Raw genomic sequence first — 23,026 nt, forward strand, 5'->3', positions numbered from 1 at the left:
TTTTTTGTTTAAAAGCTAAAATACAAACATTTTGTTAGACTTAAATTCATTTTAATCTGCTAGAGTCTGTGCTGTGGGATTTCGATCAGGGAAGCATTTATAACTAAAGTGAGCTTAAAACTTAAAAAAAAGCGTTGTTTGTAGGAAATTAAGTAAAACCTCTAAATGGTTTTAAAAACTTGTATGAAAATATTGATATATGTATGTATCACTTCCGCAAACATACATGCATATGTATGTACATACATGTATACACATACATACATAAATTTATGTACATACTTACATATGTTGCCATTTAAAGGATTAAATTATTAGAAAACACAAGGGCCGACGGTCGAGATGTTAACAATTGCAATAAGTCAATTTGTGAAAACTAATCGTGTGATTTTGTTATATTAATCATTAAAAAAAATAAAAGATTGTTAGCACATCTTTACTGACACCAGATTATTTAGTGCCAAATGGATGTTTCTCTGTAAGTATATATGCCAAATATTTTATATCTAGCAAAGAATTAACAAACATAGATACATACATACATATAGTTTGTGTGTATGTATAACTTTGTGTGTAAATATATGTACATATGTATATATAAAAACATTTCTCGTACGCAAGTGGTGACTATGAATTTTTAGAATGGATGTACATATGTATGTATGTATGTTTCAATGTATTTTTGCACATACTACTGTACATATGCTGATACATACTAGATGCATGTGCATTATTTTTAAAATGTGCAACGACTTTTCGAGGGAAGCTTTTGTTGTGATCAAAAAATATCGATCAGTACACTTTATTCAGTTGAACAGTTGGCGGGATGCAGTCAAAATAGGCGGAACGTGCGTGCGCTTGCGGATTCCTTAACGACAACCGTTGATGCGAAAAATAAAAAGGAAAACCTTATTTCAATTGTTACCAGCAGCTCGAAAATATTTATAAATGCTTTTCAAATTCGTGCATACAAATATATAAAGATATTCATCTTGTGCAGTGATGCTGTCGCGGCATACATAATAGTAAAAATTCGGAAAAAAACCTTTTGAATCGGTAAAAGTAATACGTTATGCAATGCTGTGCATATAAAAATACACATCACAGTGTTAAGTGCATTACTTAGTGGCCTATATAATGCTGCATAGTATATAAATTCATACATACATACATATATAATATATAGCGTGTATTACACATACATATGGGATAAATACCTCTCGTTGTGCCTTAAACCCAAAAATTGATTAGTGCCGGAACAATGGATAAAGTAAGTCATATACATACATACATACAGACATATGTATGTTTATAAATAGTTTCAATTGCATATATGTATTTACACACACAAAAGTATATATTTACTTAAATATAATTTCGCCAAGTGGTATATACATACATATGTATATATTTTTATAAAAAGTTTCCCCCTCAAATCAATTCTTTCTTTTTCTCATTCTGTTATCTATTCCCACACTTCTACGCTTTTGTTTTTTCTAATATTTACAATAAGCGTCTAGCCAAATTGGCACAATTAGGGACTTACTAATGATATATTATGTATCCTTTATTTTTGTAATATTTTTTTGAATATTGCAAAAAATTAAATTGAAAACAAATACCGAAATCGTGTTCATCAATCAATAAATTATAAAGAAAAGCGGAAGCGGAAGGCCGTGTGCAAAATGTCAGCTGGTGTAGACAAGTGGACATGTCTATATTGACTCAGATCAAATAGAATATAGAGTATATTTGTATACGTACATATATGGTATTCTATAGTATTTCTTATTTTTATTTACATTTAAATATAGCGAGTTTCAGCCCAAGTAGGGCGTCTAAATAGTTATATTCTTGATTATTAATTTTGTATACGAAGGACATACAAGGAATATGGAATAATTTGTCCCTTATTGATAGGCAAAAGAAACTATCTAATTTTTATCAGATTTTTATGAAATTCAATTTACTTTCTTTCGAAGTTCAAGGCAAAAAGTACTTTAGCATGACTTAGTGTCGTAAAATGGACTCGCCCAAAGAACTAAAAATTTGCATCAGATTTTCCATTAGCTCCAAATCAAAAGTTAGGGCAAAATTAAACATTTAATTAATCTATGAAGACCATTTTTACGGTTCATCATCTAAATACAAAAACCAACAAATTACAGAAAAAATTATTCCATTACGTTATTTAGGACCCGAGAAAATCTGAACAGAAGTTAAAAAAAAGTCTTAAAATCGTGCCCACCATTGTATATTAAGATACATTTTTTTAAAGTTAAAGCTTGAATATTTAAAAATTTAATAAATAGCGAAAAAAAATTTTAATTTAAATAAATTTTAAATTTACCCAGCCAAGTAATTTGCTACCAAAGTACCGAAAAACTGAAAAAAACTAGCAAACTGCAAGTTCCGTGGAAATTTTTAGCTCTGTAAGTTCAAAAATAGATGCAATTGTTTGGTTGGCAGACTAACATCGTTATCATAGATTTATTGTGGGGGCTGAGATTTTTTGGTAGATTAGTTGGTAATTAGTTTTTGGCCATCCTTTAAACAAATGGCTTTTCTAAATATAAAAATTGTTTGTCTCATTGCGACATGTACAAAGGTATATATGTACATAATTAAAACAATTTGACACTTTTACAGGTTTTGGATATAGTCTTCGTGAGTCAAGACTATAAGGCTCAAATAAATGAATCTGACGAAATAAGTGTTTCCCGTGGAGATTTGGTTGAACTCATAAGCACAAAAGAGAGTGGAAAACCAAGGTAAGGGTAAATGCATTTTCCACGTAATCCAAAAAATTGATAATACCACAGTTTTTTAGTTTCGTATCTAGAATTTTATGGATATATTAGCTAACTGCGGTTATTGCTTTTCAGATGCTTTATTCGAATGTTTGACAGCGGGGAAACCCCCAAAGAGGGATGGGTGCCCACAGAAATTTTGGAGTTTAGCCCAAACTCTCATGCCCTAAATGGTAAAGAAAATGGGGATGCAGAATTTAGAAAAAGGTAAAGTTGTTTTTTTTTTTTTTTTTTTTTGATTTGTCAATTGTCAAAAGTAAAACTTAAACTTAAAACTGACGAATAATGATTTTGACAAAATAGTAAAATAATTTTCCCAAGCCATTTTGTGTCTATAATTGTCACTCTTAAACATTTATTCAGAAGAAGGTGCCAAAAACATTTGCTAACTCGAAGGGATATCAATCATATATTTAGAAAAACTAAAAGGAAAAAATAACACAAACAGAGAGAGTATAGTAAAAGGAACAAAAATAAATAATGTGAAATATAAAGAACAAAAGAACATAAAAAGAGAATAAAAAAGAGAAAAGTGGAAAAAGTAGGAAACAGAAAGCGATAAATAAAGAGACATTTAAATAGCTGAAGATAGCCAGAGAGGAAGAGAAGAGAGAGAGAGAGAGAGAGAGTGAGAAAGAGAGAAAAGAAAGAAAGAAACAAAGAGAAAGTAATATGAAGAGAACAAGATTGAGAATTAGACAAGTTCAAGCATCTATCACCTTGATGATTTTGCGGAAAGGTGCCAATGATCTTTATCGTTTATCAGTGCATCACAAATTTTGAAATTTATTTTTAACTTGCTAACCTCATTTCTATGATCTTTCTATATTTATTTATGTTGTGCTTTTTGACTAATTTACATTATCACTTGTTTTTTTTTATAATTAATCTCCTTTTTGTTTAGAACAATTCTCCGAGAGTTGGTTGAAACCGAAGAGGAATTCTCCAGGGACTTACAATATGTAGTAGACAATTACATAAAGGCTGTGGATAAGCCAATTGTCCCAAGATCTATTAGGGACAATAAAGATGTAATTTTTTGCAATTTCCTGCAAATAGCGGAATTTCATAACATGTACGACGAAGACATTGATTAAATTTAAAGTCCCTTGAAATGTAATTTCCATATTTTAGGGTACTGAAGGAAGGCTTGAAATGCTACAGCAATCAACCGAACATGGTGGCTAAGACGTTTCTTCGGCTGGAACGAGACTTTGATAAACATGTGAAATATTGCCAGAATGAGCCATTAGCGCAAGAATTTTTAACTTCCAATGTTGAGTCCAGAACATATTTTCAAGTAAGTTGTTAGTTGTTTACAAAATAAAATTTTAAGGAACAAACCCTCTATGTATGTGTGTAGAATCAAACTAAAACTTAATACAAATATTTTTACAAAATTGATCATCTATAATTAGTCATTCAATATGAAATTCATTTTTGTTTATACACTCAACACCCATACACTTTTGAAGCAAAATTTTTACTGAATTGGCACGGAAGTGGTTTGATCTGTTTGCTGTTGTCATCCACTGGACAAAAATTTATTATTATATTATATTTTGTGTAATTTAGGGGTATATGAAAAATTCTCTTTTCCCAGCAACATTTGAATGTATTTCTTTCACTCGGGCTCTAACCCGACTATTCGATTTTTAAAGATTTAGAAATTGTATTTTTTATTAATTCTAAATTTTTATTGCATTTCTAATAAATTCTGATTACCCAGATCTACTCATTCAGAAATTTACAATAAAGCTAATTAATTTGAAATTGGAAATGCTACAAAAACTAGACATTGTTTTCTCTTCTTAATTGAGATAATACCAATAACTAAGATTTAAAAGAAACTAAAGATAACACTTTAATTAAAATTTTAGATTTTCTATAATATTGAAAGTTAAAATCGCCTTAATGTATGCAACACTTTTATATTTTTATAAAAGTTTTTTTTACCAAACTATTAATGGCTTGATCGAATATGTATATTATGTAAGACAATTTAAAGCCTGATTAGTTATTTTCATATTTACTATTCTCAATTGAATTAAATTGTTAACTATGCAACAACATTTCAATATTTCATAAGATAAGATACAAATCAATTTCATAGAATTCTAGCTGAAGTGAATTAATTTTTCGCAGTGCAATTGTTTAAATATTTACGAATATTATGCGTGTGAGTATTTCCGTTTATATTTTTGGCTAGACGCTTTTTGGTTTTAAAGCTTTTGTACTATTTCAGTTTCTTGCGAGTAGTGTTGGCGGTCGTGTCGTGCTAATTGTTTCCTACGTGGCCGAGTTTCCTTTACTTTAGGTACTATCTAACTTCACAAATGAGGTCCTACACACACACACACACACACACATACACATATACACAGAAACATACACACACAATGTATAAATGTGAATTGATCTGGAATACCAGTTACGCCTAAACAAACTTCAATAATAATTTGTGCCATAAATGTATTACTTTTTAATTATAAATAAACTAAACGTTTGGCAGTTCAAAGTTTATTATTCGTATTAAATTCGTGACGAAGATTCTCAAAAATCACATTTTCCCAAAGCAAATTGGGGTTTTCAACAACTTGAGCGATTTTCCAGTTATGCAACATTATTTATTCGAAAAATTTTTACTGTGTTCTGTGATATTTTTAAAGAATTTTTTTTTAATACATATGTATGTACATATGTATATATGTATGTAAATGAGAAAACTTTTTCATTAGTGTATATGTATGTGTATACAGGTTTGACCTCACCGATCATTATACTTATATTTGTATCTATATATATTTATATGTATGAGCATATATTTGGATCACTATTACTGATTGATGTTTATGAGAATGAACTTGCCGTTTTAATTTACTAAATTATAAGTACAAACATATACACAGACACAAGATAATTATTTGTTAAAAATAGATCGGTAGAGAACTATTAGATCCCCACAGAATATTCATTTCAAAATCGTACTAATTACACTTGATATATATGCATGTATTTTGTACTTACATGCAATTGGTAAATTTAATGAAATGAAAAATGCTATAGTTATGTTCATGTATATCTGAGTCTTAATTTAGTTAAACTACATTGAAAATTGCACGACCAAGATGAGATATATGCATATGTACATATATCCAAACATATATGTATTCCGTGTGTATATACGAAAATATCTATATGGGCCCACACAGATTAGAGAATTCTCTTTGAATATAGACACACACATATGCAGATTTGCAACAAGTGATAAATTTTTTCAAACATAGTTCCAAAAATAACCTAACTCAAGAGAGCAATAGAGAAATGTTTTGGCTGCGGCTATACATATTAATGAATGTACAGTGTGTAGGAGGAGTACATAGGCTAGTGCGAATTGAATAGGATTCGGCCTTAATAAATAATCTAATTGAATATAAAATATATGTAAAAAATGCATATCAAAATTATACACTCATACACATGGACTTCGCCTGTTTAAAAACCTCCCGAATTTGGTGTAACTTCTCTAAAGTTTTGTTTTTAAATGTACACTTCAAAGTTCATGGTCAAGTGAGCTGTATAAACAATTCTTGACCTTAAAAACTTTCCATATATGTATATTGTGCATTAGAGAATAATTGAACTTTTAAAGTGTTGAAAGAGAATGAAAATGTGTAAATATTTCTATTTGTATTTTTTTGGTTTTGTTTTCAGGAACTTTCCAGAATCCTTGGAGACGATAAAACACTTTCTGAACATCTGAAACTTCCCATCCAAAGAATAAACGATTATCAACTTCTGTTCAAGGTTTGGAGAGTCATGTTATCTGTGATAATATATAGAAGAACTATTTGTTTTCTAATGTGCTTAATGTGCAGCTTAGCAAACGACACGCGGGTTTATCATGACACAAACTCCATTTACATACAATATATATTTCACTTACAATTAGTCGTCCATTACATACGAAAACACGAATATACGAAGACACATCATATTGGTAGATCATGCTTGAATGCTAAATATAATTTTCAATAATTTTACTTCGCAGGATTTTATAAAATACTCACAGAGCTTGAAAGAAAACGTTAGAGATTTGGAAAAGGCTTTAGAATTAATGCTTAGTGTGCCATGCAGAGCATATGACAACAGATTTATTTCTAGCATTGAGGGATTTCGTGGTAATATCTATAAATTGGGGCGACTATTGCTCCACGAGTGGTGCACGGTTATTGATAAGGATGGCAAGTCACATGATCGCTATTGCTTCTTATTTAAATCGCGAATTTTAATAACCAAAGTTCGTAAAATATCTGAAAGTAGATCGATATTTATTTTACAAAATATCGTTAAGCTTCCCCTCTGTAATATTGAGGAACGTTTAGACAGCAAGCAGATCCATTTATCTTTGAAATCAGTCGACGATAGCTCATTTTTGCCCTGTGATATTAGGCCACACGGCGAGGAAGCTCATCTCGTTTGGTACAGAGAGATCTGTTCGCACATTGGCCAAGACGTCACATTGCAAGAGCATAATGCAGATGACCTGAAAATAGATTCTACTCAGGTTGCAACAGAAAGTGAACTTATTCTCCATCTTCCACAAAAGGCTGAAGCCTATGACTCAAGCTCGAGTGTTCGCCCCTCCGATGTGGCCGAGAATTACTTCCTAAGCAAAGAAACTAAAGAGCGTCTCCAGTTGGAGCATCAAGAGTTGCTTAAATTTGAGCAAGAGTCAATAGAACTTTACAAGAAACAACAAGGCCAACAAAATATTTCCACATCAGTTAAAACCATTCAAACTGCCACAACTTCCAGTTCGCAAGCCAAGTCCATTTCGGAAGTTCAAACTAAATCTGAAAACAAGACGAAAGAATCCATTTCGGCGACTGTTGCTCAAAATATTACCAAATCTGCAATAAAATCAGAGACAAATATCGAAAAAAGTGAATCACCGGTAATTAGTCAACAAACCATCTCCGAAGTTGAATCGGTGACTATAGCGCAAAATATTTCGCAAACTCAACCTATAATCGCTGAAAAATCGATTACCAAAATCGAATCGGTGACTGTCGACCAGAATATTTCGAAATCGGCTTTAAAGTCAGAGACAATTGTCGACATTCAATCAGAGACCGTATCCAACGTAAAAGCAGTAAAGCCATCTGAGTCTTCCATTGCAATCATAGAAGAAACAGCAATAAAGCCAACTGAAGCTGAATCTGCTGGTGTAGAGGAAATCATCTCAAAAGACGATAGCCAACCAATCGAATTAGGGACAGAAACAGAATCAGCTGGTAAGAACGCTGACGACTTGAAAATTAATCCAACGATTCCGAAAATTGAAATACACCGCCCTGTAGAAACCGAAAACAATAACGAACTCATCATAACCAAACATAAACCGATCGAGCTTACAGATATCGTTGGCTATAATGAATCCCTTAAGGACAGCGATAATAACGAACATAATAATACGAACTCCCAAACTCATCGGGGATATGCTACTAATATAACTGATTCTGCTTCATTAACTCATTGGAATAATACACTTGCCAATATCGCATCCAATCGAAATGGGGCTGCCTATTTTGCACCAGGACAAGGTCCTCCGCCTCCACCATTGCCCCCGCACTTTGTGCGAATGCCTGGCTTCTTTCAACCGCTTCCGCTTGTATCATATGAGACAACCATAGAAATACTAATTGTTAAGGCGCGTCCACCCTCACCGCCTCCTCCGCCGCCACCGACAATTAAACGTGTTCTAGTCCATACTGAGAGTCTAGAGCAGAAAACACAAAATTTCTTTGAGGGCATCTATGATGTGTCCAGTTCGGATACATCGCTACGCAATGCAAAGCAAAAAATACGCAGCATTAAGAATACGGTTTTGAAATCGACGGATTCTACGAAATATGCTCAAGATACTGTACAGAAAGCGAAAGCCCGCGATTTCCTACATATTTTTACCCCTCCCATTAAAAAGAAAAGGCCCATTTACGAAATTGTTGAGGAGCCGTTAAACATTTATGAGCTTGAAGGTGAATATACTGAGTCTATTGCTGACGATTTCAGAGAGCCAAGTGCAGATTTTGAAGTCCGGGGCCAAAGCGTTGGCGGTATGGATGATTACTATTCCGGCTATTCCGTGGCATCTAAACGGCGTTATGAAAGTAAGTTCCAGGATAACTGATCTAACCATTTGAAAAAAGAAGTTTGTTACCGTCATCAACGTTCCTGATCGAACAGTCGTGTTGAAGGGTCGTACATCGTTAAATGTATTCCAATGTCCAAATCGTACACCAAGTACTATATTTTATATATTTTTGGGTGAAATCCTCCAGCAATATCTGTGTATGCATCTTCCGTGTAGAGTGAAAAACACTTTGTGTAAACTTGTATGTAACTTTAACACACTTCAGTCAGACAGACTCAGTCGTATATACTATTTTATACATACTACTTATAAGTAAAAACACAGACTGTGTCTCTCAACTCCTATTGTCTATAATATATATACATACATATATTCTCAGATACATATCCTCCATATACACATAAAGCTTATCAATTAACTTCCAATTCGTATCTCCAAATTGTTTTCACTAAACATGTGTTTTAGAAAAATTGGACCAAATTTGGCATTTAATGTGACGAAATTATTAAAAATTCTTTTATTTTGTGCCTCTATTCAAGTCGACATTAAAATAATCATTATATTTTTCTTACATCCCACTCTTTACCCTCCCCTCCAAACGTAAAGCAAGTTCCAGAACTAGGGACTATGATAGAGGAACCTCCTACGACAGCACTGTAGAAAGGCATTATGGCACTAGTTCAAGACGTGAACGCAGTGCAGTAGACAGGATCGAAGCCCGTTCATCTCTCCTGGCAACAGGACGAACTGAGAGTCGTGCAGAAAGTCGCGCCGAGAGCCGTGCATCATATTCAGCTGCCGAATCCCGTGCTGGCATTCGTTCATCTTCTCGTCTTCTTGAGGATCAGCCTTTGCGTTCGGTAGACAAGCCCGTTGTGGTCAAAATGATGAAGAGTGTCCAAGTGGAGCGTAAGTATTACAAAATATACCTTAATTTTGGCATTTAAATGATCGTTTTCGCACATCTCCTATAGCTGGTGAGGCGGCCCATTTTGAAATTCAATTTAAGGAAAAACCTGGCCTGGTTACATGGTTGAAGGATAACAAGCCTTTGGATGATCGTTTGGCCGATCGAATTACCCAAACTAGTGCACCAATGAATTCGTACCGTTTGGATATTAAGAATTGCAGGTAGAGTTTCTCATTTGAATTAAAATTAAAATTTAGATTAAATGTTTTAATTTTATTGCAGTGAAAGCGATGCTGGAACCTATACCATACGTGCCCAATCCGCATCGGAAACCACAACTTTGTCGGCTCAACTTGCTGTTGGTCAAGGTAATATACACAAAAAATCAAAAAGAAAATTCGACTTATTTCAAAATTTGTATTATCATAGCAGCGGGTTACGATGAGAGCAAAACCAATGTTGCACCAGCATTTTTGGTTAGTTTAAAGAATGCCGAAATGATCGAGAGCACTCTATTCCGTTTCATGGTTAAGATCACAGGCGATCCCAAGCCAAGGGTGAAATTGTGAGTAACAAAATGAAGTTGCATTTAACATTTCCGTTGAATAACAAAAAAACTTTTTATTACAGCTATAAGGATGACAAGGAAATCCTTGAAACTAACGATCGGATTCAAATTATCAGAGACAAGGACTATTTGGGCTTCTATGAGTTGGTAATCGCTGAAGTCCACAAGGATGATAGTGGCACTTACTCCTGTAAGGCTATCAATAAGCACGGCGAGGCTAGTTGTGAGGCTATTGCAACTACTGTGGGTAAGAACAATTATTTCAATCTGGTAGTCATCGCTTTTCACAAACTTGTTTACCCCTACGATCTCTAGAGGACAAAAATCCCTTTGGTGCCTTAAGTGGTCAAATTTTGCCAGCTGGCGAAAAGCCAATCTTTTCGTGGAAACGAAATGGAGAGGAATTTGATCCGGAAGAGCGTTTCAAGGTCCTTTTCGGAGAAGATGAGGATTCGTTGGCTCTGGTCTTCCAACATGTCAAGCCCGAAGATGCTGGAATTTACACTTGTGTTGCTCAAACATCTACCGGAAATATTTCATGCAGCGCCGAATTATCGGTACAGGGTGCTATTCAAACATTGAACCGGGAGCCAGAGAAGCCCACTCTTATCATAGAGCATCGTGAGGCTAATGCCAGTATTGGCGGATCCGCGATTTTGGAACTCCAATGCAAAGGTTTCCCCAAGCCAGCTGTGCTTGTAAAGCATGACGGAGAAGTCATTCAGGTGGATGATCGGCATAAGTTCATGTACGAGGATGAAGAGAGCATGTCGCTGGTCATTAAGAATGTCAAAACTGAAGACGCCGGTGCATACACTATTGAAGCTGTAAACGAGTTGGGCCAGGATGAGTCTACAATTAACTTGGTTGTTCAAGGTACTTTAAATTCTTTTTGCTGAGTGGTGTTGTTTATTCACGATATATCATTCAATTACAGCTCCCCCGAAGATAAAAAAAATCAAAGATATCACTTGCATGGCAGAGGAGACCGTGAAAATAGAAATCGAGGTTGAGGGCTTCCCCCAGCCCACTGTCAATGTGACACGGGATGGCAAGGATGTGACCAAGGAGAGTAACATTAAAATTGATTCAAGCTCCATTGGAAAGAGCGTTGAAAAGGTGGTTGTTGAAATTTCGAAAATTCAGCTCTCGCAAGCTGGAAATTACTCAATTCGGGCAACAAACGATCTGAGCCAAACATCGGAATACTGGAATTGCACAGTCAAATCGAAGCCAGTGATCGTAAAACATTTCGAAAGCGAATACATTCACGGCGAGAAGGAAAATGTTCAAATCACTGTACGCATTGATGCATACCCCGAGGCGACCCTGACATGGTATCACGATGAAACTGAAATTAAATTAACAGATTCTAAATATAGTGTCAGTTCGGATGGTAACGCCTACACCTTGAAGATCACTGGGGCCACTCGCGTGGATGCTGGTAAATACTCGGTCAAGGCAAAGAACGAGCATGGCTCGGCAACCAGTGAAACGCAGGTGCTTATCAAATGTACACCTGAGTTCACAAAGAAACTGAAAAACATTACTGTTGCCGAAGGAGAATGCAATGTAGAGCTTGTGGTAGGTGTCGACGCCTATCCACGTCCCCATGCCAAGTGGTATATCGATGGCATCGAAATTGATGAGAAGCGCAACGATTTCCGTCGTGTCGAGGAGGGCAATGACTTCAAATTGATTCTGAATGAAGCAGCAACTAATATGCAAGGAAATTACTGTTGCAAGATAATGAACGATTATGGCAAATTGGAGGACAACTGCGTCTTAACCGTTAACTGTAAGAATGCCAAATCGATTTGTTACTTTGTTACCCACACTTAAACATTTATTTTTTGACAATAATAGGTAAGCCTAAAATAAGGCGAGGTCTTAAAAACGTGGAAGTAAAGGAAGGAAGCCAATTTACATTGGAAGTCGAAGTGTATAGCGAACCAGAAGCTAAAATCAAATGGTATAAATTTACTTTTACTTTTCCAAACTTTTGAAAATTACTGTGAAAACTTTGTTTTCTCTTTTTCGCGATTCAGGTTCAAAGATGGTCATGAAATTTACGAAGACGCTCGCATTAAAATTTCACGAGACTCTCAACGCATTGAGAACTACTATTTGACTTTGAATTTGGCTAAAACTGAAGACGCAGGCACCTATGAGGTGAAAGCTGCCAATTTCATTGGAGAAACTACATCAACTTGCAAAGTTGTTGTTTTAAGTAAGTATTATTTATGGATTTATTATGGACATATGTATTATGATAAGTCGTCGATAAACGCGAGAGTCCCGATTTGAAGGCGAATACGTTCTGGATATGGGCAGAATCTGTGTTATTTATTTACATATACATACATACATATATTTTGTATTTTATTGAATCAACAATTCCAAAAATTTATCCGAACACAAAATTTTAATACAGCAAGCGACACTTTATCTCTGGAACAAACCGTCACAAAAACATTGATTGCGACCACAGAACAACCCGAAGAAGGGGGTAAAAACATATTTTCAATATCTCGAACTCGATAAATAACACTTTTAACCAGTTAATATCAAATATACGTGTAAAGTATAACTGCATGATGTGACAATCTTTCAAATAGAAGGTATCGCTCCGACTCGAACCAAACTTATTCGAATAATCTACCATTGAGTCGGAATAATTGTCGCTCCCATTAAATCCAGAACTGGATTGCACTGTACAAATGAATGGCAAACACAAAACTTAACGTTATTTTTATAGATAAAGTAAGATTACTAACAAAATGCTGTAATGTGATTTAGAGGGTAACAAATTTACCCTTATGTACATATATAAAAAGAAAACATCGTGTAAATATATATGTAGGGTTTCTATAACGATATCTTTCTTTAAGTACTTGCATGTACGCTAATGCGCTAAAAGGTGAAGGTATCTTAAATGTACACATTTGAAATATGTGTATATAGTTTGAACATACATACGCAAATAAAATATAGGGGAAAGACTAATTTTAGATCTGTGACTAAGTCTGTGCATTCAAACAATGCACAAATGTAGGAATTTGCCTCCCTCTTTTGGGCAATCAATTGCCTTTTTAATGCGACCTAATAAAAAGCTGACATTTATTAGCAGGGAACCAATTAAAAATGTTATTTTTTCTTCTATACAAATATATTTTGATTCTGCAGCGAGAAAAAAGCTAACTTCCTCGACCTCGACAAGGGTGTAAATGTATATAATCTCATTAAATGGTTGTTATATCCTTGTAGAGGATTTATTTAAATTGATTAGTGTCCATCTGTCAGTTTCTATACAAACTTACCCAATCAATTAGGAAAGTCAATATCTAATATAAACAGCACATTGTCGTCATCGCACCGATCGAACAAGTAAGAAAGATATAGTCGTAAAAATGAACTGCTAGCTATTTTAAGATTTTGAATCATCAGAAAAACTTACGGGCAAATATCCTTCTGCACGTTGCTTTTGCGCAAGGTCAACATAAATATTGTGATATGAATAAACTAACAAACATATTTCTCAAATACATACATACATATATCGTATCACAAAACAAATAAAAGATAAATTCTGTTGTACTGAACCGATTATGTGGAGCATCTTGTGCATCCTTGTTTGCCTGTGCTGATACTATGCTGATGTAAATATGCAGCAATGGATGACAATTCTTAAGGATCAACTGAATCAGAGGTGTCCCCAAAACTCTATTACTCACATAACTAAGTAAACTACTCTGAATATAAGGGATATGGTTTAGGAATAACAACTATAATACATCACTAAGACCTATCCGTTTTCGAAAGTGTGTTCTAAGGGTGATTTTAGTTGTACAGAGTTTTTGAAGACACCTCTGTTAAATAAGTGATATTAACTAATCATTTCAGTTTATAGATTACTAACAGATTGCTCTTTATAGCTGTCCCGGAAATCGTTCACGTTGATGTCTTCCAACAACATAGCTTTGAGAGCTTGCCACTCCGATATGAAGTTATTGCAAAGGGTATTCCTAAGCCAGAAGCCATTTGGTATCACGATGGCAAAGAGATTAAGCCCGACAAACATACAGCTATTTCTGTGGACGGGGTCTGTATACAAAATATCAGAAACTGTGATCACTTAAATTCAAAGTCTGCCTTAATTAACAGGATCATTACAAGTTAGAGGTGGAGTCTTTGGATATGGTGGACGCTGGCGAATATAAGGTGGTGCTGCAGAACAAATGCGGAGAAAAATCGCATCAAGGAGAGCTTGAGCTCATGGGTAAACTAAAAAATAAAAATAAATTTCATTTTACTTATTTTAATTGCCAAAATTTCCCCATGCAGGCATTGCGGAGTACAGGAAGCCTATATTAACATCCGGCTCCGGACTAAAGGATATTAAAGTAAACAAGGGAGATAAGGTCTCTGAACCAATCATCTTTACAGCTGATCCTGCTCCTGAAATTGTCTGCCTTAAGGACGGACAGCCAGTTAAGGAAAGTGATGCAGCCAAATTGAAGATGGATGTTAAGGATCTTGACCATGGTCTGAAGCAGTATGCTTGCGCATTAAATATATTGAAAGGTATCGCGAACAGGAAAATACTTGTAAATGCATCTATATTTACTATCGATTTTTTACTTTTAGCTGATATTAAGGATTCCGGTCGCTATGAAGTAAAAGCGAAAAACAAACACGGAGAACTTGCTACAGTCGGTTGGATTGATGTTCTAGCCAAGCCAGAAATAACTGGACTCGAGGATCACAAATGCCTGCCAGGCGACTCAGTATGCTTCGAGGCCTTGGTACTTGCCAATCCCAAACCTAAGGTCACCTGGACCAGGGGCAATGAAAACCTTTGCAATAACGAGAACTGTGAGGTTATCGCCGACGTCGATGGCGATAAATACAGACTTGTATTTCAGTCTGTATCTCCAAGCGAGGATGGCAAATACACAATTACAGCTGTAAACAGCGAAGGAAGATCCAGTGTGGACTTCCACCTTAATGTACTTGGTAAGTGACCATTTATTTGGTGTACTTTAGTTTGTTACTCATTGACCGCACAACATTCCAGTCGAAAAGCCCACATTTATAGTTCATCCAGAGGACCAAAGTATTCACGATTATAGAGCTGTAAACACTAAGGTGCTTGTACATGGTGTCCCATTGCCTTCGATTGAATGGCTAAGAGACGATAAACCAATTGACTATGATACTGTCATTAAACCTTCGAAGCAGAAACTGTACAGCACTGAAACGAAGAAAGTATCAACTGATCAAGTTGAATCTCAGTTTGAAATCAAGGCATTCAGGGAAGCTGATGTGGGAACAGTGAGTCCATTTTCTATATGATTAAATTGGTTATTTATAATATTCTTTAATACATCTGCAGTACACTTGTGTTGCCAAAAATGAAATTGGGGTGACCAAAGCTCCATTTAAATTGGCTCTGCAATCGCTGGCACCCAGCTTTGTGAAAAAACTGGACAATGCCCTTGATGTTCTTCAGGGAGAACCCCTGGTTCTGGAATGCTCCGTCGATGGTAGTCCTTTGCCCACAGTACAATGGTTTAAGGACGGCGATGAAGTTAAACCCAGTGAGAGGTACTTTTTATCATTCGAATATGCAGGAAAAATGTTCTAAAAGCTTGAAATTTCAGTGTGAAGACATCCACCACTCCGGAGGGACTTGTTAAGCTAGAGATTAATAACTGCCAACCCAATGATTCCGGTGCCTACAAATTGGTCATATCAAATCCTCATGGCGAAAAGGTGGCTCTCTGCGCAGTAGCCGTGAAACGTAAGTCTCCCAAAAAGTGTTTGAAACATATTTTCAGGAAATTGTGTTTTTGTGCACTTTGCAGCTGAGGAACTTCAGCCCACATTTATTAAGCCTATTGAGAATGTTCTTGTCACCATTGGACAGCCTTTGAAAATTGAGGCTCAGGTGACTGGATTTCCGGCTCCTGAGATTAAGTGGTACAAGGATGGCATGCTCCTGCGTCCAAGTCCTGAATTGAACTTTATCAATAATCCTAATGGACAGATTGGATTGAGGTAAGTTTTCAGAAACATTAAAATACTTATTTCAAATTCATTATATTTGTAAATCTTTGCATTTTGCAGCATTGATGGAGCTCAACCTCAAGATGCGGGTGTCTATAAGTGCGTTATAGCCAATAAGGGTGGCGAAGTAGAGGGTACATCCAAGGTACAAGTTGTGCCGAAGGAGTCAAAACCAGCATTTATAGCTGAACTACAGGATGCTTCAAGTGTCGAAGGTTTCCCGGTTAAACTGGATATCAAGGTCGATGGACATCCAAAGCCAAAACTTCAATGGTTCCATAACGGGCATGAAATTTTACCAGAAGCCCAACATTTTGCTATTGTAGAAAATCCAGATAAGAGTACAAGTCTTATTATTGAAAAAACTGTTCCCAGCGATTCTGGACTGTACGAAGTAATAGCACAAAATTCCGAAGGAACAACCGCATCGAAGGCGAAATTATATGTTGCTCCTAAAGCAGACGAAGCATCGGCAGAAGAAGCGCCTCAGTTTGTGTCAGCTCTGCGGGATGTGAACGCCGATGAAGGACAAGAGCTAATACTTTCAGCTCCTTTCATTGCCAATCCAATGCCTGAGGTTATTTGGTCTAAAGATGGAGTACCACTATCCCCGAGCGAGCGTTTATTAATGACTTGCGATGGTAAACACATCGGTCTGAATATCAAACCTGCCGAGACAGCCGATTCTGGTAGCTACACGTGTCTATTGGCTAATCCACTGGGAGAGGACACATCTTCGTGTAACGCAAATGTTAGGAAAGTGTACAAGCCGCCAGTATTTACCCAAAAGATTTCGGATCAACAGCAAGTATTCGGAAATAATGCCAAGATTCCAGTTACAGTCTCTGGTGTTCCTTATCCGGAACTAACATGGTACTTCAATGATAAACCAATCAACCCATCCGAGAAATATGATTTCAAGAATGATGGAGATCATCATTTGCTAATTATCAATAATTGTGACAAGGCTGATCAAGGTGTTTATAAATGCATTGCCAGCAACAAGGAGGGTAAAGACATAACTCAAGGCAAACTAGATATTGTGAATGAAATGTAAGTTGGAACATTATTTTCTCTGATCTAGTTTTTGATTGGTAATTTAACATTGCATTCCAGCAAAAAACATTCACGATCTGAGCCACCAGTGTTCCTTAAGAAGATCGGAGATTGTGATGTCTATGAGGGTATGGCTGCTAAATTCACTGCCTGTGCAACAGGATATCCAGAACCAGAAGTGGAATGGTTCAAGAATGACAAAAAGCTATTCCCATCCGATAGATTCTTAATTGATATTGAACCAAATGGTCTCTTGCGGCTAACCATTAAAAATGTGACGGAGTATGATGTGGGCCGTTATTCCTGCCGCATTTATAATCCTTATGGAGACGACATATGCCATGCTGAGCTATTCTATGATAGTAAGTACAATCCTGTTTTCTATGCAAAAGGGATCCAATCTTAACATATTGGTGCATGTCCTTACACAGCTTTGGATAGTCAGCAACGACCCCTGGGTGATCAGTACACAGATTTTAAAAAATACAAAAAGTCTGGTGCTCCTCCACCATTATCAGAAGGTCCTATCATATCCCGTATGACAGACCGCCGCTTGCGTTTGTCTTGGAAGCCGTCAGTACCACTATCTCCACGCTATCCTGTCACATATCAAGTATGTTTTTCAAACACTTTTGCACTGAATGTTTATATTTTAAACGCACTTGAAACTGGTTACAGCTTGAAATGATGGACTTGCCCGAAGGAGAGTGGCGTACCATTAGAACTGGAATACGCAGCTGTGCATGTGACATGAAGAACTTGGAACCATTTAGAGATTACAGATTTAGAGTTCGCGTAGAAAACAAATTTGGTGTTAGCGATCCAAGTCCATATACTCAAACCTACAGGTAACATGCCAAACAAAAATAAATCAAACTAAAATTCCGACTAAAACTTTTTTGTTGCAATAATTTCAGACAAAAACTTGTACCAGAACCACCAAAATCGTATACTTATCTGCCTCCTGGCACTGACTTTAGACCCGAGACATCGCCCTATTTCCCCAAGGACTTTGACATCGAGCGTCCTCCCCATGATGGATTGGCCCAGGCACCTCAGTAAATCAATTTAACTTTTAATGGATGACAATTTATTAATTTTCTGTTTTTTTTTGTGATAATGTTAGATTCTTGCTACGCGAAAATGATCTTAGCTATGGAGTTAAAGGACACAATGCAGAGCTGATGTGGTTTGTTTACGGTTATCCAAAACCGAAAATGACTTATTATTTCAACGATATGCAAATCGAATCTGGTGGAAGATTTGACCATAGTTACACCAGAAATGGACAAGCTACTCTATTTGTTAACAAGTAAGTTTGAATTGGAAAATCTTCCACCCTAAAGAAACACATTTGGATAAATGCAAACTTTCTAGAATGCTTGACCGAGATGTTGGTTGGTATGAGGCAGTTGCTACCAATGAACATGGTGAGGCCAGACAAAGAGTTCGACTTGAAATAGCTGAGCATCCTAGATTCCTTAAGCGACCCGATGAAACCTTCATTATGTCCCGAAAGAATGGACGTATTGAAGCTAGAATCACTGGAATTCCATTGCCGGAAGTGCAATGGTACAAGGATTGGAAGCCATTGGCAGACTCTACTCGCATTAAGGTGAACTTCTTAATGGCAGAGAACTTTTGTTAAAAACTTATTGACATCTGTGTAATCCATTCTCATAGATCAACGATTTCGATCCCGATGTGTATATTCTTTCTATCCATGATTCAATAATCAAAGATGGAGGTTTATATTCCATTAGCGCAAGAAATATTGCGGGCTCTATTAGCACTTCGGTAACAGTGCACATTGAGGAGAACGAAGATCAATACATTTACAAGACCTATGGAAGACATCCATATGTCCGTTCGAAACAATTGCGGTACGAGGATAAATATGATATTGGCGATGAACTTGGCCGCGGAACTCAGGGTATCACTTATCACGCAGTGGAACGCTCCACCGGCGATAATTATGCCGCCAAGATCATGTATGGCAGACCAGAGCTGCGACCATTCATGCTGAACGAACTGGAAATGATGAATACATTCAATCACAAGCACTTGATCCGACCTTACGATGCCTATGACACGGATCGCAGCGTTACCCTAATTATGGAACTGGCAGCTGGTGGGGAATTGGTTAAAGATAATTTACTAAGACGCGATTATTACACAGAAAGAGATATTGCTGGTTATATTCAGCAAACATTGTGGGGCCTGGAGCATATGCATGAATTGGGAGTGGGTCATATGGGATTGACGGTGAGTACCGATAGACCAATTAGAGTTTTTCTTGTCTTAATCTTGATCATTTGATTCACAGATTAAGGACTTGCTTATTTCAATTGTCGGAGGCGATCACATAAAGGTATCGGACTTTGGTCTATCACGAAAGATAAACAAGCACAATTTGTCTACACTGGATTATGGAATGCCTGAATTCGTTTCACCTGAAGTTGTAAATAAGGAAGGTGTCAACTTCTCCCATGACATGTGGTCTCTTGGTTTGGTCACATACGTACTACTCAGTGGGCACAATCCCTTCCAAGGAGCTGATGATAGGGAGACATTGACAAAGATTCGCGAAGGTCGCTGGGACTTTAAGGATGAACTATGGACTCATATCTCTGATGATGGTCGTGACTTTATTAGTCGTCTGCTTCTTTATAGTCCAGAGGAGCGAATGGATGTTAAGACAGCATTGAAACATCCCTGGTTCTTCATGCTCGATCGCCAAGTCACTGATCATGACTACCAAATTGGAACAGATCGTCTGAGACACTACTATGATCACTTCAGGGACTGGTATGCCAATGCTTCGTGCAAGAACTATTTCCGTCGTCGTCGTCTCAGTGGATGCTTCCAACATCCTTCCAAAATGGTGTATCCCCCCGGACACATCTACACACCCGAAGCAACTCCTGAACCCTTACCCGAACCAAGGATACGTGCAAAACGTGAAGAGGTTGTATCCAAATATTTGCATCCTGACTATGAGTTGGGTCTCATTCAATCGGAGAGCCAGTAAGTACCATTAGAAGGCTGAACTAAAGTCAAACATTAAAGTCACACTCAATTCCCTTCCTAGTTACCAGTATGGCCCAGACACATATTTGTTACAATTACGAGATGTTAACTTCCCGGTGAGGTTGCGTGAATATATGAAGGTAGCCCATAGGCGATCGCCATCATTTGCTCTAAACGATTCTGTTGATTGGACGGTAAGTGTAACAACAGTGATCAAATGCTATCCAGTTTTCTAATAATAATTTCATCCGTGGCAGTTGCCTGTTATTCGCGAGAGACGTCGCTTTACCGATATCATGGATGAGGAAATTGACGATGAACGTACACGTAGTCGCATTAGCACTTATGCAGCGAATGATTCGTATTCGATTAGACGTCTACGTACGGAACTTGGACCACGTTTGGATGAATACACTGAAGCCGATGCTATGATCGAAAGTCAACGCGATGGTTATCCACCATTCTTCCGAGAGAAGCCACAAACAATTGCAATCACTGAAAATCAGCCGGCGCATATTCATTGCTTCGCCGTCGGCGATCCAAAGCCTTGTGTGCAGTGGTTTAAGAATGACATGGTGCTCTCTGAGAGCAAGAGAATCAAAATTACATACGATGAGGATGGACGCTCTATTTTGCGTTTCGAGCCGGCGGTTCACTTTGATATTGGTGTCTACAAAGCAGTGGCCAGAAACAAGGTTGGACAAACTGTGGCCAGATGCCGCATAGTGGTTGCTACTCTCCCAGATGCTCCAGATTCTCCTGAGATTTCTGCTTATAGTGGCACTGAAATTTTACTTAGATGGAAACAACCACGGGATGATGGTCATTCTACAGTTTTGTGCTACAGTCTTCAATATAAGACGGTCAATTGTGATGCATGGACAACAGTTGCCGATAATATCGATCACGAGTTCTATCTATTGCATGATTTGCAGCCAAACACAAACTATCACTTCAGGCTTGCCTCTAGAAATCGAATCGGTTGGAGTGAAATGGGAATTCCTGTGAGCGGCTCAACTGTTGCTGGCGATGCTCCCAAAATTCACATTACAAAGGCCATGAAGCATTTACAACAGCTAACAGAGAATGGCCAAGAAGTCATACCCGAAGAAGAACGTGTCCATACCGATTACCACTGCGAGCGCGAACCCCCAAATTGGGTAACCGACTCATCTGTTAGCGATAAATACAGTTTTATCTCAGAAATTGCACGCGGCGAATTCAGCACCATTGTGAAGGGAATACAGAAATCTACGGATACAGTCGTTGTAGCCAAAATCCTTGAAGTTACCGATGAAAACGAAGACGAGGTAGTTGCCGAGTTCGACAACTTCAAGACACTTCGACATGAACGCATACCTGCACTTTTTGCAGCCTACAAACCTCTGAATGTGCCTATTGCTATATTTATTATGGAAAAACTACAGGGAGCTGATGTCCTCACGTACTTTAGCAGTCGCCACGAGTACTCTGAGCAAATGGTGGCTTCTGTCATTACCCAACTATTGGATGCACTACAATATTTGCACTGGCGTGGATACTGTCATCTTAACATACAGCCGGATAATGTTGTCATGGCTTCTGTCCGATCGATTCAGGTTAAATTGGTCGATTTCGGTGCAGCAAAGAAGGTCAACAAGCTGGGCGTGAAAGTTAACCCATGCGGCCTACTCGACTTCCAACCCCCGGAGATGATTAACGAAGAGCCGGTTGTCCCTCAGAGTGACATTTGGTCGCTAGGTGTGCTCACCTATGTGCTGTTGTCTGGAAGCAGCCCATTCCGAGGATCGGACGAATATGAAACCAAGCAGAATATTTCCTTTGCCAGATATAGATTTGAAAATCTCTTTAAGGAAGTCACTCCAGAGGCAACTCGTTTCATAATGCTTCTGTTCAAGCGTCATCCAACGTAAGTACTTATCCTCCACGTACACTCCAGTAATACTCGAATGTGTTCATTCTCGATTGCAGAAAACGACCATACACAGAGGATTGCTTAGAACATAGATGGCTGATGTCCTCCGACTATATGGTTAGAAAACGTGAGCGTGCTATATTCCTTGGAAGTCGTCTGAAGGTAATTAATAAATCATTACAAATAACTTTAATCTTAAACTAAAATGTCACCGTTTTGATATCAACAGCCCTTCAGCGATGAGTACCATAACCAGAAAAATGCAACGGCCACATCATCCAAGGTTCTTAACTCGGTTGGCGGTGGATCAACACATAATCAACTACTTCGATCGAATAGCATTCAAGAGGAATTGCTCACAACATTTTAGTTAAATAACTTGGAAGTACATAGATAGCGAAAAAAATGTTGTTTTTATTTCTTGTATATATGGATTTGGTTGAACAAAATAAACAAAATGTTATATGAGAAATGCGTCACGAAAGTACGAACAAAACAGTCCACATTCTCA

At 37.1% G+C, this 23,026-nt stretch overlaps 1 protein-coding gene across 1 annotated transcript; it reads left to right on the forward strand.

Moving 5' to 3' along the window:
- Window positions 1-863: 863 nt before the first annotated feature.
- Obsc (Obscurin) lies at window positions 864-22,987 on the forward strand. Its single transcript, XM_068291980.1, has 38 exons — window positions 864-1,270; window positions 2,650-2,771; window positions 2,886-3,017; window positions 3,715-3,885; window positions 3,945-4,110; window positions 6,525-6,617; window positions 6,862-8,983; window positions 9,574-9,876; window positions 9,942-10,098; window positions 10,160-10,245; window positions 10,307-10,442; window positions 10,508-10,692; window positions 10,761-11,321; window positions 11,383-12,243; window positions 12,312-12,417; window positions 12,494-12,675; window positions 12,880-12,954; window positions 14,381-14,547; window positions 14,610-14,724; window positions 14,790-15,029; window positions 15,093-15,461; window positions 15,523-15,779; window positions 15,841-16,052; window positions 16,109-16,248; window positions 16,313-16,505; window positions 16,575-17,567; window positions 17,631-17,932; window positions 18,002-18,183; window positions 18,249-18,418; window positions 18,488-18,628; window positions 18,697-18,882; window positions 18,948-19,185; window positions 19,254-19,835; window positions 19,897-20,597; window positions 20,662-20,794; window positions 20,858-22,509; window positions 22,572-22,677; window positions 22,745-22,987. Exons 1-38 carry the CDS (start codon window positions 1,262-1,264, stop codon window positions 22,883-22,885), a joined length of 12,687 nt encoding a protein of 4,228 aa, XP_068148081.1. The 5' UTR covers window positions 864-1,261; the 3' UTR covers window positions 22,886-22,987.
- Window positions 22,988-23,026: the final 39 nt, after the last annotated feature.

Source organism: Drosophila tropicalis, unplaced genomic scaffold (assembly GCF_018151085.1).
Source record: "Drosophila tropicalis isolate 14030-0801.00 unplaced genomic scaffold, ASM1815108v1 contig_593, whole genome shotgun sequence".
NCBI classification, from domain to species: Eukaryota; Metazoa; Arthropoda; class Insecta; order Diptera; family Drosophilidae; genus Drosophila; species Drosophila tropicalis.